At 39.7% G+C, this 16,382-nt stretch overlaps 1 protein-coding gene across 4 annotated transcripts in view; it reads left to right on the top strand.

The window, feature by feature from the left end:
- Positions 1 to 16,382, top strand: part of SLC25A21 (solute carrier family 25 member 21) — a 369,737-nt gene that overhangs the window by 282,052 nt on the left and 71,303 nt on the right. For 2 of the 4 annotated variants that reach the window (XM_054025833.1, XM_054025831.1), the window contains one exon: positions 4,611 to 4,694. The exons of the other annotated variants lie outside the window; for them this stretch is intronic. In XM_054025833.1, the coding sequence (XP_053881808.1) occupies positions 4,611 to 4,694 (84 nt within the window). The remainder of the gene's footprint in view (positions 1 to 4,610; positions 4,695 to 16,382) is intronic. 4 annotated transcript variants of the gene reach the window in all.

Below are 16,382 nucleotides of genomic sequence, written 5' to 3'. Positions count from 1 at the left end.
CCCGATATTCAGTCGTTTGTCCTGCGTCCCGATGGGTGTATGGTCAGGATGCCATTTGTCCCGATATTCTGGCTCTGGGCTTTTCTTTTTTTTTGTTTTGCTTCGGCGGCGCTCCGGACCTGCCCCCCCATGTGTCCCGATATTTTGTTCATGTAATCTGGTCACCCTATTCCCCACCATCCTGTGGATTTCACTGCATGCAAGATAAGACTGCTTGCGGACTTTTGCAGAGGGAGGAGTCACTGGGAAGCATCATGGGAACAAAAACTGGGAGAAAACACTGGATTTTGTAAAACCAGCAAGGACAGTAGGACAGACCGTGGAAACAAATGTGTGATTTTTAGGGACATATGATCACCCTATGTAAGAGGGTATTGCACAGAAACTGCTTCATTGAATTATATAATGATTATTAATGGGAAATGGCTGACAGAGATGGCAAAAGAAAATGAGCATCCTTCATGTTGAAGAGGAGTTTATTTGTGCCTTACACATTAGAGGAGTCATACCAGGGCAGTTTCTGTCCATATAGATTACCCCTTTCATGATGTCAAGGTGAGAAGGACCTGGGATTATTTGTCCTACAAATGGCAGTTGTACAGCTGCACAAATGTGAGTCATTTAATTGTAGCTTCTTTGATTTTGGATCACAGAAGTTTACAGCTTGGAGTTTAGGTTTTGAATAAACACCAAAAATCTCAAAAAGAAAAGCATTTAAAATGGCCATTTTTACATGGCTTCCACCTGAAACTATAACCCTTCTTGGACCCATCCTTTCCTCTCCGTTTTCAGGCTCTTGTCCTCCGCTAGCTTGGGAATCTCTCCGTTTTTGTAATCTTCTGGGGTGGATTGAGGACAGTGGCTACTGCCTCCTCTTACAAACATCAGGGAGTCTTGTGGTAAACTTGGGAGGGAAAGGGAGGTGATTATTGCTGCAGCATTTTGAACAGACTGGAGAATCAGCAAAGCTGGTGGAGAAGAGGTTACAGTTGAGGAAAATGTCAATTGTTTGAACCTTTTTCTAGTGATACGTTCAATAAACTTGCACCTTGTTGCAGTATCCACTGTCTATTGCTTCTTGTTGTGTGGCAACGTTGTTAATGCACTCTTAAGCCCCGGTGCTTCGAAGGGCTCTGCATGGGCAGATCCAGGTGCCCATGTGGAGCCCTAGAACAGGACTGTGGCCTTATCTTGTTAGTGTCCTTTCACTCTGTCTCTGAAAAATGTTTAGTTGCAGGTTTTGCTTCTTAGACTTCAGAATCTTAACCAGACCAGAAATGCGTGATGCTTTCTATTTAGTCAGGCGGGTTAGCTTCTGTAATTCTCACAAGGCCACTAATGTATAAGATACAGTCCTCCTGCTTTCAAAAATGCAAGAAATTCACTTGAATATGAGCATTTGGTTAATACCATTTTCAGAGAGAAATAGATTTGAAGCAGAAAAAAACCATTGTGTATCTCCAGGTTGTACTCAATCCCCTAGTCAATAATTTAAAACAGACCAGGTTGTTTTTGAAGTGAATGCTTTCACCCTTCTTTATTATTACTAGTACTGCTACAGGGTGCTGCTGTGACTGCTGCTCCTCCCCCCAGCAAAACAAATAAACATCTTGTCAGTTCTTCCTCTAGCTCCTTATAACAAGTATGGGTGATCAGTTAGCTAGTCCATTAAAAAGTTAAACCTTTTTTTATTGAGGCAAGCGATTCCAAATCAAATAACCCAGTTCACAGATCTAGATTAGAGCACATAATTGGCATGTATTTTAGGATTGCTGTTAAAGCTATTAAAAAGATTTACTAGGGAAGGAATGGATCCAAAAACCCTAAAGGAAGGAATATGTTGTTTGTGTCAGTGTTACAAATGGACTTGCTTAATACTAAGATCTTCTCTCCCTTTAAAAAATAAATTGAAATAAATGTAAAAAATAGTATTTAACATTTTTAGTAAGAAGTTATCCTTTTACCCCATAAACCGATACAAATAAATTAACTATTTTATTAAAGTGCTCATTCTGTCTCTGCATTTTACGAGCAGAAATATTAAGTATTAAGAAATATACAGTACAGCAGGCTATAGGATAAAGCTAAAGTAAAATAATTTTACTACATATTATCTCTATTGGGGTAGCCCAGGATTAAGGCCCCAATCCAGCAAATACATACGCATGTGCTTAAATTTATGCACATGAGTAGTCTTGTTGAATAATTTGTATGTGTACAGGTAGCACATGCATAAGTATTTACAGGATAGGGGCCTAAGTTTTTCCCGGAGTATTTTAGAAACAATCACCTTTATTCTAAATTTCTGCTTAGGACAAAAGTCTTAAAACTTTTGAAAAAAGTTTTATGGTATAGGACTGTCTTTTTATGTAAATACTAGTCTACAATTTCTTTCAATTATTAGTGATTTTTAAAAGGTTTCTTTTTACAACAAATGGAGCCCATCACTTTTGAATTTAAACTTTGAGGTATAAATGATCAAGGCTTAAACATACTAATATTAGTATAAATCCTACATGTCTGTGTGTGCTAAGATTTTTTTTCAGTCTTGATTTCTTGGCTAGTATAATGTAACAACTTACAACATTCCGTTGCTGTTATTACTGTTGGACTTTGTGCGATGCCATTGAGGCATTTTCAGCTATTAACCTTCCCAAGGGTTCTTTTCAGACAAAATGTTATGCATCAACTCTCATATGAGTGTAAACCTCTAGAACAGCAGTCTCTACTTTGCCAACTTGGCAGCAAGTTCTCTCACTAATAAAAGAGGTTACCTCAGATGGAGATCCCACATGTGCCTGAACTGCTTTTCTTAGGACTATGGAGCGATCCAATGTTTCCTTCTAAATGCATTCAAAAGAGGTGTGGGTTTGCCTTCATAATTGCCCAAAGAATTATATTACATCACTGGAAATTTGTCTCCCAGAGTGAAGAAAATGCTTAGATTTGTTACTGCAAACAGCTTAGGAAACACTGATAGGCAAAACTAAGAATGCCTTTTCCTGAAATGTAAAAACCTTTTTTGATCCTGCTGAATCCAGTTAAGATGGAAGAGAAAATTGCTATTTAATATCATTTAACTAAAATTGTACTATTATTTGAATCTGATGGCGTCTAATCAGAATAAGAAGCCATTATGTTGGCTTCTTCTTAAGTATGTTGGAGCACTGAAGGTCCGGTACCTATCTAAAACACTAATGTATACTATGTGTGAAGAACATAAGTAAAAAGGTAAACGTGCTTGTTTTGTCTTTTGCTTAGGACTTTCAGCAGTATTTGATTCTAATAATTAATGTCTGGATGATTCTTTGAAGCAGGCGTTATTTAATGCACAGGGTTGATGTTACATGAGTTATAATGGCAGTCTGTAGATTGCCACAAACAATGCTATTCTGAACTGAGATTACTAACATTTGTGTATGTGTTGTTTTATACTGGATAGTAATTGAAAAAATCTAACATGAAATTATGTTCGTCCAACTCTGGTGGAAGTTTCCTTGATGTGGAACTCGGCTAGGCTACTCAAGTGAGCATCTTTGCAGCTCTACAGTTTTAAAAATGAGATATTATGAAAGAGTGCACATTTTGGTTTTAGATGATAACTTTCTCTACAAAGTCCCCTTATTGTGTAGGATGTAGCCAAAGACTTCTAAGTGTAATCAAACTGTGAACAAAAGCACATTATATCCAAGGCTCAAACTGGAAAAAGATGTCATTATGAGCCCCCCCCCCAACCCCCATCCCGCATACACACTTTTAAAACAAAGGGTGGGCGGGATGGGAAATATATAGTCTAGCGTCTTTTTCCTTTTCTCTATTGGCAGCTTTGAGAAGTGGGTGTAACCCCATTTGGAGCACTCAGTAGATTAACACAGTGAGTTATGCTGACCACCTTTATCGAGAACTTGTAAATACTGGCATATATGTTTGCAGTCTTAAATCCTAATCTTGTTGTTATTCTTAAGGCTGATGTGCTGCAAGTATTGTCAGCCCGCTGCTGAAAACCTCTGCATTATGTGTCAAAATATGAGCAGAAGAAAGGTGACTTCATTAAAATATTGATAGCTGCATTTTATATTGTTCACCTCTGTGATAAATGTCCAAAAGTGACTATTAGGAGCCTGATCTAACTTCCAATAGAATCTCCTGATGATTTTAATTGGAGTTAGATCAGACACTAAAAATAAGAAATTGTATGGTAGGTTCATTTCACAGTGGTAAAACACATTACAATATGCTACTTCAGATTTCTGAAAACAGGGTCTGATTCAAAGACCATTGAAAGACTCCTATGAATTTCCATGGACTTTGGATCAAGCCCATGATTAGCAGTTTATTTTTTACACAACAAGAAAGAGGAGTAAATTGTAAAAGTGCTGGCTATCTGAGTACTATGAACTACGAAAAAGTTACTTTTAAAGCTGTATTTCTCCTTTGTTTAATAACTCCTATGAAAGTAGTGTTAATAAGAATAAATATCAGGAACAGTCTATAATAATGAATAAGATATATCAATAAACCTTAAAATCCCTTTTATATAGAAATTGGAAAGCCGAAAGTGGCTTTTAAAATCCTTAACTTCACATGCTGTTATAAATTGTATTTTTTAGGTTCCAGATTCAAAGAGGGAAAACTGATCCAACCAGTTACAAGAGCTTGGGGGACAGTTTTAGGACTATTTTCCGGACTGAAGGGTAAGAATACATATGTTATATTTGTCAATTTTATGTGACTGTTTCTAATCACCCAGCTTTCCAGACATTAGAACACTGCTTTCAAATTAACCCTTTTTCCTGTGTTCAGAATTTGGCAAACATTTTATTTGACATCATAAACACAATCTGAAATGTTTTACACATCATTTAGATGCAGGATTCTTAATGCTCTTTGTTACACCAGTATGGACTCATTGAATTCAATAGTGTAATACAGGTGTGATTGATTTGGCCTAGAATCTATGCCATTAAAATCCTCTCTATTTAATATATAATAACACCAATCCAGTGCAGCACCAATTTCTGAACTCTGATTAACTGGCATTTCAAGTTAGCCAAGGTGGATAGCCAGCAGTTGCCCTAACTAATGCTCCACAGGAGCAGCTTCTCGATTCTGTGGAGCATCTAAGATCTTCTCTAGGGCTCCTCCCCCCTGATCCAACAGATCACTTAAGCATGTACTTAACTTTAAATACATGAGCAGTCTCACTGATGCCAGTGAGTTCAGTGGGATTACTCACAAGTTTAAAGTTAAATACATTAGCCACAGGACTTCTGCATGATTGATGCTCGCCTATAATAGAGGGGACTCAAATTAGCCAAATCCCAGTTTTATACAGCTTGCCGGCTTACCCCCAAGAACTGTGAAAATACAATAGAAATCTGATTTTACAATGTATGGATTTTCAATACTTGACTTTACTATGGATGAAATAGAATTGTGCTTTTATATAAGTACAGAGTAGCAGAACTAGTTGTTTTCAATTACTAAGTAAAGAAATCTTTACAAATGTTTCCATTAAGTTTGTGAGATAGAAGACTGCAAATCCCTCTGCAGTGATTATGTTGTTTTAAGTTACTTTTTGATTCCTGTTGAAGAACTACTGTGCATCACACCTATAAGGCATATGACATTTTAAAAAACATACAAGAGTTTGCAAAAAATAACAGGATTTCTGTTTTTTCTGATTTGTGTGAGTGTTATTCTTTATCCCTTCTGAAAGAAAAATGAATAATGTATAATTCCTTCATCTAGTTGTTTTAAAAAAGTATAAATCAGGTATAAATCACCAGTAATTCAGTATTTTGAATTCAATGGGCATTTGGGTGTGATATGAATGCAGGACTGGAGGCTTGATGTCTTTTGGGTCTGATCCAAAGCCTATGGAAGTCAATGGAGGTCTTTCTTGATTTTAGTGGGGTAACTCACAGTTGTGTGGGACAAAACACAGTTAAGCATGTGTGTGAGTCTCTGGAGGTTCAGGGATTAAGTGAATAGAATATTTCCTATTTAGCCAATATTTGAGCCTTTTTTTTAACTCTTCTATCATCGGGTAGTTTTGTCCAGTCCAGGGGTGTAAAGTAATAGAGACAACATGAACTTGAATATACTACTGGAGGTACAAATCCTTCACCCTGTTCTATTTTTATTAGGAAAAGGAACAAATAATTTTCATTTCAATTAAGTTACATTAAAAAGGTAGACTTTTCCCCTACCATAAATTTCAAGTAAACAACCCTGTTTAATATTCTTTAGAATGAGGTTTTTTATGTATATCTTTGTGGAGTTTCTCTTCAGCAGTAAGACTCAGACATGTTTGTTGTTGAAGAGTTTTCGTCACATAAATATTGTACTTTTCAATCATTTCTCAAAGACACAAAGACTACTTATCCCATTAACACGACTCAGTTAATGCTGATATTATTGCCATTTGCAAGGAAATGTGTGGTAAATTACCTCAGTCAGATTATATACCATACCTGTGATGCAGCTTCTCTTCAAAAACAAATTTACGAAAATCTCTAGGTCTTGATATGAAATAGAAGGACAATAACCTGCAAAATGGATCTGCTCCTAGTCTTTCTCCCATCAGCAACATCACAGATAACTGACCGTAACACTTACATCCCTAATACGGCTGCCATAGCCTTTTGCTACCAAGCGTTTTCTTCTTTGTTGCATGTCCTTTGATGGGGTTAACTGATAACAAACAATAAGGGAAAACCTTGATAGTGGTATTATCTCAAGAGAACTGATTAGGGATCTGAGTTCTGTGGTGTTAACAGGAAGGAAATGTGGAGAATTTTTCTAATTTTGAAAGTGTGTTGACCTCAATCTGGAGTCAGAGCAGAATATTTCTGATGTTTTCAAGTGTTAATGTTCAAACCTGTCGGCAGAAGTAGAGGATGAGTACTGTACAGGGAAAGGTTCTAAATTAAGATTATAATCTACCAGTGCATTGCATGGAGTTTCTAGTGGGTTCCAGCTAAAACTATGAGAGAAATTCTTGCCATCAGTGAAACACTGATTACATTCATCTCTAATATTTTGGCAGAAACAAAAGGTGATTTTCAGAGGCAGAAAAGTGAAATTTCTTTATGAATTTCACCTGATTCTTCTTTTGACCTTAAAGAAGCTAATAAAAGCTGAAAATGACCCAGGCAAGATTGTGCGATTTATTGTTTTACAGGGATGGAACACTTTCTATAGTGTGGGCTTCTTTCATCCAACATCAAGCATGCATGTGTTCTTGTCAACCTATTGTTTGCTTGAAAAAGAACATTTTGTGTTTCCCTTCTAGTATTCCCCGGTAAGGTTGGAGATGTTATTTTGTAATTCCTCTGCTGTGTCATAGAACAACTGGTATTGTTCAGCGCTGTTCCTCACAAAGAGTTGCTACCTTGGAAAACTTAAACTGTTTCGACTTATGGTCGTGTTTTAGCTGAAGTACAAATATCTCTAATGTAGACAGGCCTTAAAATGGCATTGAAGACTCAAAGACATAAAGTCTGCCCCTCGGTGCCTTTGTCCCATCTTACATGATTAGACAAACAAGGGGTTTTACCATTGACTTCAGTTGAATTAAGATTTCATCCTGAATCTTCAACAGTAGAACTGGGTGAATTTTTTCAGCTGACACTTTTTTTTGTGAAAAATTCAGACTCAGGTTGCCTGAAACATTTCATGAATTCATGTCGATTTAACTGAATTGTTTCATCAAAAAAAATCTAAAAATTATAAAATAAAATTACGAGAAAAATCAAAACAATGATTTTTGTGTTTCTTAATTTCTTTCAGGGTTTTTTTTTTTTTAAGTTAAAGCTCAGACTCATAGGGTCAAACAAAACATTTAATTTGATCTCAAACAAAAATGTTCTTGACTTTTCAGTTTGTTGGAAATTTTGAAATGTTTTCCTGTTGAGCCAACCTAAAATGATTTGGGGGAGAGGGGAATGGGAGGGTTCCCAACAAACCAAAAAAAATCATTTATTCACACAGCTCTGTTCAACTATTAGTCTACTAGCCTGTCTCCATTAGGGATTTTTGCACTGGACATATACTAGTGCAAAAAACCCCTAATGTAGATAGATCATAAAAGTAACAGTTTAAGTGCCCCAAAGAAGAAGCTATTTCTGAGGGATGACAATGAATACTATGAGTTGTTCTATGGCACTGACGTATGGAAGAGGATATGGAGGGAGCAAATTTATAGAGTACGAACTGTACGAAAGTAACTGAAGCAGCAGCATGTACAAAAAATAAATGTACTGCCCTGTGACAGAGGCTCTTTATAGTAATTAATGAACTGGCTAAACTGTAAAGTAATTACTCCGTTTTTCCAGGGGCATGGAGGGAGGCAGGAGGTCACATGGTGACAGTCCTCTATCCATGAGTACCAGCTTAAAGGGGGAAGAGACTGAAAGAAGAAGGTGGAGAAAAGACAGTTTGATTTTGGCTTAAAATAAACAGATATCAACAAATAACCCAGAAAAAAAATGTATGAAATAGGAGCTGCTCTGTCAGTCCCAAGTCTGGAGGCAACTACCCAAAGAGGAATTATGAGAATGCTCGCTCAGCATGAGGGACAGAAATCATAAAGAGGAGACAGAGAAAGATTCATTCCAGAGTAAAATATTTGAGTTCATCCAGGGAGAAATTCACTTCTGTGAAGTGGGCCAACGAAAAGCTAAAGCACCACTTAAATCTCACGTGGGACCTATTCTGAAGACTTAAGTGGGACTTAAACGGTGCATGGGCCTTATACTGGCTGTCTGAACAGGAGCAAATTTCACCCATGATAAGACAGTGGCTCAGCCAAGTTTAGATACACTGATCTGAACTCCCCAGTTGTTTTGTTCTAATCGTTAAACCATCTGATCTCCTGGCCTTATATTCTTGCCGTATAAGGCTATTCTGACTGAATAATCACTGAGCTGAGATTTTAGAGAAAATGGTATCCTGCCATATATAATTGAAATATATGTTGAAATATGTGGTCACAAAATCTTGACCAGATGCCATAGTACGCAGCTGATTTTTTTTCTGGCTAATAAATACTATGTTGACAGTACTTCCCATCTGGCCCATCTCATAAAAAAGAAGCTGTGTACATAAATAAAATATAAATAACCAGTTTGTACAGTCTTTAAGGGTTTTCCTTGGTTTCAGTACAGATTTGGTTTGTGGATTGGTAGGATCAAACAGCAAAAGACTAAGGGCTAGAATTCTCTGCTTGTGCTGTTCAACTGAGAATTTGGCACTGAGTGTGTATTTTTAGAAATGGCAGAGAACACCCCAAAAAAATGGTTTTGGAATGCAGGTGAAACTATGCTTAGCTCATTGCACATTTCTTTGTAAGTCTAAAAAATTAAAATACCATAAAGTTAAAAGGTATGTTGTGGCCTGGTTTTATTTTTTGTTTAAATGTCATTTTAATTGTTTCATATGCTAAATTTCATTATGTTTTGTTTCCAAAATAATAGTAAATACTACCAGATTTTTTTTAATTGGGTAATGTTTTTACTTCCATTAACTAATAAATAATTAAAAACTCATGCAAATGAATGTTTGTAACTGGCTGACCTTTAAAGGCATGTACTATATTTTTCTATTGTCTCCTAAAGTGTATAAAGTCCAAAGTTTTGTAATTAAGACACATGAGATTTTTTTTCCGAAATAAGAATTAATTGGAACTTCAAACAGTGGGTGTTGTGCAATCATTAGCTTGATTTATGCAATGCGAGCTACCCATTCAAAAAAAATCCCATTTCTTGGCTAGCCAGTTCTTCTCATTGTATTTATAGAACCTCTTTTATTGCATCTAGCACTGATCTGACATTGCCAGTTGTACAGTTTCTTCAGCTGCTCAGTCTGCATGCCTTTTACCAATCCCCCTTATTTTCAATGACTTTTTAAAAAGTAAATGTGACAAGCTTTAGTAGCCAAAGCCTGTGAGTCATTCTACCTGTCTTTTTCACTTCTGTATTCCAGCCACTGTCCTTACCAGTGCTTATTACTGCTTTTCAGTTTTGCTCGTATTAAGGAAGGCATTTCTTTCCAATACTCTTTGACAATGTAACCACACATAAGGTAGGTAAACATAGTGGATAAACCAAATGTGGAACAGGGAATAACAGGGTAAACAAAATGTCGTTACTAAGGGCCTGCTTCTACAAAAAGAAGAACAGGAGTACTTGTGGCACCTTAGAGACTAACAAATTTATTAGAGCATAAGCTTTCGTGGACTACAGCCCACTTCAAGCTTATGCTCTAATAAATTTGTTAGTCTCTAAGGTGCCACAAGTACTCCTGTTCTTCTTTTTGCGGATACAGACTAACACGGCTGTTACTCTTCTACAAATGTTTTCTTCTGGCCACAATGCTTGCATCCTCAGTACTTATTTAAGCCAATGGGACTGCACAAGTAATTATCACTGTGAGCTAGAGTGGCACAGCCCTTACTTGCCTGTGCAGAGGATTAAGTGAGAGTAAGCTCCTCGTACTGCCCTGCTCGCTTGGCTGTGCTCAGATTGTGACACTAGAGATAGGAAGGAGAGCAGGGGCTCCTAACCCAGCATTCCCCACATCCTTAACACCACCAACCACCTCACCAATTGCTGGCCAGAGTAGCTGCCTGTGCCCATAGGGGCAAGTAAGCTGTACCATGTAAAAGAGATAAAAGAACTTTGCCCTGGGAAGGGAGTAACTGTGTGATCTGCTCCTGACGCAATGTGCAGCTGCATACCATCTCTTACTCAGGACAGATTCAAAGGTTACGATCTACCCTGTGCCAAGAATTTGTGTTTTCAGGGTCAGTCCCTAAAATGCTGCTCAACGTTCTGAATATGTGTTTACATCTTTATTTACTGCCATGCCTGTTTAATGAAACGTTACCCCTACTATGCTACTGCTGTATCATAATAGAAATGTCATGGTTGCACAGAACACTACCTCATCATAAACATTCTCCATGGTCTCTTTAACTATTCACTTTTCATCATTCCACCCTTCTTCTCAAATAGAAGGAAGAGTCAGAGTAGCAGAAAAAGCATTTCAAATGTAGTCATTTGCAGAACACTGTCACTTTCAAAGGCCTTCAAGACTCTTTCCATCCACAAAATAGTCTGACAACTACAAAAGTGGAAATAAAAAAATCTATGAGAGGCCTTCTAGGTAGAAATAAATTGTCCCCACAGGGAATTAAAATCTTCAAAGTAGGATCCATCCCTTGAACTTTTTTTCTTGTCTTACAAGAAAACGGGAGCCACAAAACATAAAATTTAATTGAGATTTACTAAAGTAGGGCTCCGTCTGACAGAGCATTAAAGGTCACATAGCTTTCTATTAAAGAGAAGCTGGAGTATTAACTTCAGGGCTTTTGCTAACTTCTGCTGGAATCTTCCAATTGCTGCCTATTGCCACAGCTTCTTGAATCCTATCATGCCGTGAACAATTTTCTATTCAGCTACTCTAATTAATGGTTGTACATTTGGATTTCTCAGTTCGGGTTAGTTTCAGAGTTAGTGTGTATATTGACAGTTCTTTGACAGCAGAAGTAAAATGACCATGAGTATATCTGTTTATTGAGAACTGACAGGTTTATAGCCAACATAAAAATAATCTGATGTTTATTGGGGCAAATGTTTGGACAGAGGATTAACTGAAACTGCTGAGCAGAAAAAAAAAATTCATTCTTTTCAGACTCCAGATAGGAGGTTAGATCAAATTATATGAACTTTTTTTTGTCACTGTCTTCCTCACCAGTGCATCCATCTATGTCATTGATAGTGACTTCGATTTGAATATGAAATGTAAGAATAAACTAACAATCTATTAGAATATATATGTTACATTTATTTTAAACACACGTGGGATTATGTTTTATATTAAACATTGGAAATTATACTCATCTGCGCTGTCCTAATTTTGAGTTAAAAGCATTACAATTATAGATGCTATTGTTTAAGGTCTGTGAGCAACAACATTATTATAAACCTGGATTTTCATGGGCTTGTAACTTCATCAGTAAATATTGTTCTTGGCTATAATTGGCCAGCTCTCAGTTGAGGAATCTGTTACTTTGGTTGGTTGATTTGTCTGAAGAGAGCAAAGTAGAATTTTATGGGTTCCCAATTTAGTAAAACATTGAATGTAAAAAATTAAAATTTGACATGCAGTTTAGTCTTTCTTGAATCTGGATGGTCTTTGGAGAGTACCAAATGAAATTGTTTCTCTTAGTCTATTTAAGACTGTATTACCTGGTGGTGACATTAGATGTTTAATCTATTTGGTTAAGGAATACTTTCTGAATCTGTTTTTAGTTTCATTAAGCTTTGAGCCATATTTATTGCTGGTCCCGCTCCACTGACTTCAGTAGAATTACACTAGGGCTAAGATTAGAGTTGTTTTTTTTAAAAAATAACTTGGGGGAGAGTGAATAGAAATAAGGTTTGCTTAGGGTTCAGTTGTCTTTTTACCAAAACGAATGATAACTTAGATGTGTTACTCTTGTAAAAGATGATAGCTTCTTGCAAAGTTGACTTATTGCATATTTGTATATTTGGTAGCTCATTTTAGAAGTGTATTTATATACAGTGTGTTGAGTGAGACAAATTTTGCTTACATTATACACAGAGGAACATGAATGCAACTGGCCTGGTCTACACTACAAACTTTTGCTGGCATAGTTATGTAGGCCAGGGTTGCGAAGAGGTGTGATCTCTAACTGACATAGCTGTACTGGCAAAAGCCTGCCATGTAGACGACAGTTATGCTGGCTGGTATAAGCTGTGTCCATACTAGGAGTGCTTTGCCAGTTTAGTATACAAGTGTACCTGTATTGGTAAAGCGCTTCAAGTGTAGACTAGAAACACAATTCTGATTTTATTTTCAGGATTAACAACTTCCAGGGGAAAAAATTATATATCGAGGACTACAGCTGAGATGAATTACGAACTGTGCTGACTCATTATAATTGCCTTTAATGATGATATTACATTCCTATTATATAACCCTGATAATTTTCCTATATTGTAAGATGTTAAAATAAACAAACTAAAAAATTTAAATTAAATAAATTTTAAAAGAAAGTAGTTACTGAGCTTTTGCAGGAACTATTTTTTCATAACATTTTATTGCACAGTGATGTACTCTGATCTCAGTGGAAACACCATCTTGTCTTATGCTTTCTTATAGACTTCCATAGAGATCTCAATAAAACAAAATGATTTGAAACAGTGCACTGCCATAAAAAATGAAGACATAAGTACTAATTTTCCTTGCTTTTGGGTGCTTAAATTAGATGCTAAACTCTTTACATTACTTTTAAGTTAAGCCAAAAACTACATCCTTTAAAGTGGTGTTAGAGAACAAGGATATTTTGGTATTACATATTTATTTACCAGCAATGACTTCCAGACCAAATTTTCACAGTCTGCAAGCCAAAACAATCCCCTTCTAAACTCTTTGTTTTCTTGCAAAAAGAACAGGAGTACTTGTGGCACCTTAGAGACTAACAAATTTATTAGAGCATAAGCTTTCGTGGACTACAGCCCACTTCTTCGGATGCATATAGAATGGAACATATATATATACAGAGAGCTCTCTGTATGTGTGTATATATATCTCCTCAATATATGTTCCATTCTATATGCATCCGAAGAAGTGGGCTGTAGTCCACGAAAGCTTATGCTCTAATAAATTTGTTAGTCTCTAAGGTGCCACAAGTACTCCTGTTCTTTTTGCGGATACAGACTAACACGGCTGCTACTCTGATACCTGTCATTTGTTTTTTTGGGTCACTTTGTAAGTGTGCCACTGCCAAGCCTGTTTATCTGAAAATCAAGGTGTGTATTTTCTGCATTATACATGCTCCATGGACATCAATAGCAATAAAAACTCTGGAGCCAGAATTTATCTGGCAATTTTTTTTATGATACCTTCAGGCAGAAAACAATCCAGCTTGATCTTCTAGAGCTACTTACACCATTTTGGGTCTGCATAGTGCTGACTGTGTTAGTAAACTAAGCATATATGGCTCAGAAGATGCTCAAGGCTGTTCTGCTCAGAATTGCCTTCATGTCTGCAGAATCTGGTAGTCTTAGAATAATTTCTGCCTTGTTCTTGAGTCCATCGAGCCAGCCTGCTGTATATGGCAATTTGCATATGACCATAAACAGCCCCAGGCAGTGGCAGAGGTAGGACATAGAGGTGCACAAATCTTGGCAGTTCTGGCTGGGGTAGGTAAGTGGGTGGGTAAATGCTGGAGGGTGTCTGGAGGTTCTGGGTAGGTGGGTGGGTGGTGGAGAAAGGCTGGAACTGCTGGAGAGAGTCTGGGTTCTTGGACTAGATGCATGGTAGAAGCTGTAAGATAGCTGGGTGGGAAGTTGGGGGTGTCTGTCTGAGGAGAAACTGAAAGCTGTGTGTGGGAACTGGTTAGGCCGTCTGCAGGGTAAGATGGGGGTTGGGCGGGCTGTGTGTGGAGTAAGCTGAGTGTGGGTATAAAATGGAGGGTTGGGGTTGTTTGAGGAGCTGGGTTTAAACTGAGGGCTGGCTGTGGGGTTGTGTGTCTGGAAGATAGGGGTGGTGATAGGAGATGGATTGTGGCCCTCCCCACTGGCTGTGGCTGTTCCTCTCATCTTCTTCCTCACTGTGATCCAGTAGGGGAGCAGAGAGAGGGGAAAGACAGAGTGATTGCCAGCCAGCTGGCAGCTGCCAGCAGTAATTGCTGCCCATTCCTGCAGCCCAGCTAGATGTGTGACATCTCAGCTGGGCTGTGGGAAATCATGACACAGCTGCCAAATGAGTGAGAGTCACACCAGATGCACTTGGCTGCCCAATGCATGAAGCCCTAAATGGAGTTGCTAGTCAGGAGGAGGTGACATGGCAAAACCATGCCCCAAATCTAGGGTTACCATCTGTCCGTATTTCCCCAGACATGTCTGGCTTTTGCGTCTCTAAATAGCCGTCCGGGAGGAATTGGTAACAAGGTTAAAATGTCCGGGAGGGTTTTCTCCCTCACCTCCCTCCCTCCCTTCCATGCAGAGTGCGGCTGCTGATTGGGCGGCTAGGCCGATTGACCCACTCCCATTGGCCTCCAGCAGCCAGAGCCCTCCCCTGCTCCCCCCTCCCTCTGTCTGCAGCCCTGTGTAACACACAAACCGACCCACCGGGCAGCGTGTTTTGCAAACACGTGGAGCCAGAATGGTAAGAGGTGTCCGGGGGAGGGGCAGTCAGGGAGTGGGGGAGTGTTGGATGGGTCCCCAGCCTCCACCTGCCACACCCCCTCCGCACGTCCCCCCCTGTGGGTCCCTCCTCCCTGTCTGCCTCTCCCTTGTCGGCGTGTATTGCCAGAGCCAGCAGCAACTGCTGTCTGCTGCCCCCGGGTCCTAGTGCCCCCATCCACTAATGGGAAGACAGGCTGCCCTTACCCTGCCCTTCCACCCTAGCCCTGAGCCTCTCCAACGCCCCAAACCCCTCAGCCCCAGCCCTCATCCCCCCACACCCTAATCCTCTGCTCCATCCCTGAGCCCCCTCCTGCATCATGAACCCCTCATCCCCAGACCCACAGCCCTCACCCCTGCATCCCCTCCTATCCCCAAACTCCTTCCCAAACCCCCTCCCCCTTCCCACCCACCCCCTCCTGCCCTCAAACTCCCTCCCAAAGCCTGCACCCCCTCCCTTTGCACCGCCTCTCACCCCCAAACTCCATCCCAGAGCCTGCACCCCTCACCCCTCCTGCACACCCACCCCCTGCCCCAGCCCAGAGCCTGCACCCAGCACCCAAACTCTATCCCAGAACCTGCACCCTGCACCCCTCCTGCACCCTAATCCCCAGCCCAGGACCTGCACCCCAGACCTCCTCCCCCCACCCAACCCCCCTCCCAGAGCCTTAGGCAGGTGGGGGTGGGTTCTGGGCACCACCAAAATTTCTACAACCCTGCCACCCATGCGAGTGGATAAGGGTCGGGACAGTCAGGGGACAGGTAGGGTCCTGGGGGGGGGGGGGGAGTTAGGGTGGGGGGTTCTCAGCAGGGGGCAGTCAGGGGACAAGAAGTAGGGGGGGTTGGGGTTCTGAGGGGAGCAGTCAGGGGGTGGGAAGTGGGAGGGAGTGGATGGGGCAGGGCGGGGCTTTCCCCCTCCCTCCCCTGTGTCCTCTTTTTTGTTTGTGGAAATATGGTAACCCTACCCAAATCCTCTTCCCTCAATGGCTGTTGCAGAGTGGAGATTTACTTCCACTGAACAGGGTCAGGAGTTTCTCTGAAATCCAAAGACCAGACCAAGATCCATCCTTCCCCACTCCCTGCGGGTACACTTCACACCTAGCAACTTGTGCTACTTGTTTAACCCCAGCTGGTGTGAGAGGGACAGACCCAGAACTGGGAGGT

The sequence above is a fragment of the Malaclemys terrapin genome, chromosome 4 (genome assembly GCF_027887155.1).
Source record: "Malaclemys terrapin pileata isolate rMalTer1 chromosome 4, rMalTer1.hap1, whole genome shotgun sequence".
Classification (NCBI taxonomy): Eukaryota; Metazoa; Chordata; order Testudines; family Emydidae; genus Malaclemys; species Malaclemys terrapin.
The sequence above is the reverse complement of the archived record's forward strand: the minus strand, read 5'-3'. Positions and strand labels throughout refer to the sequence as shown.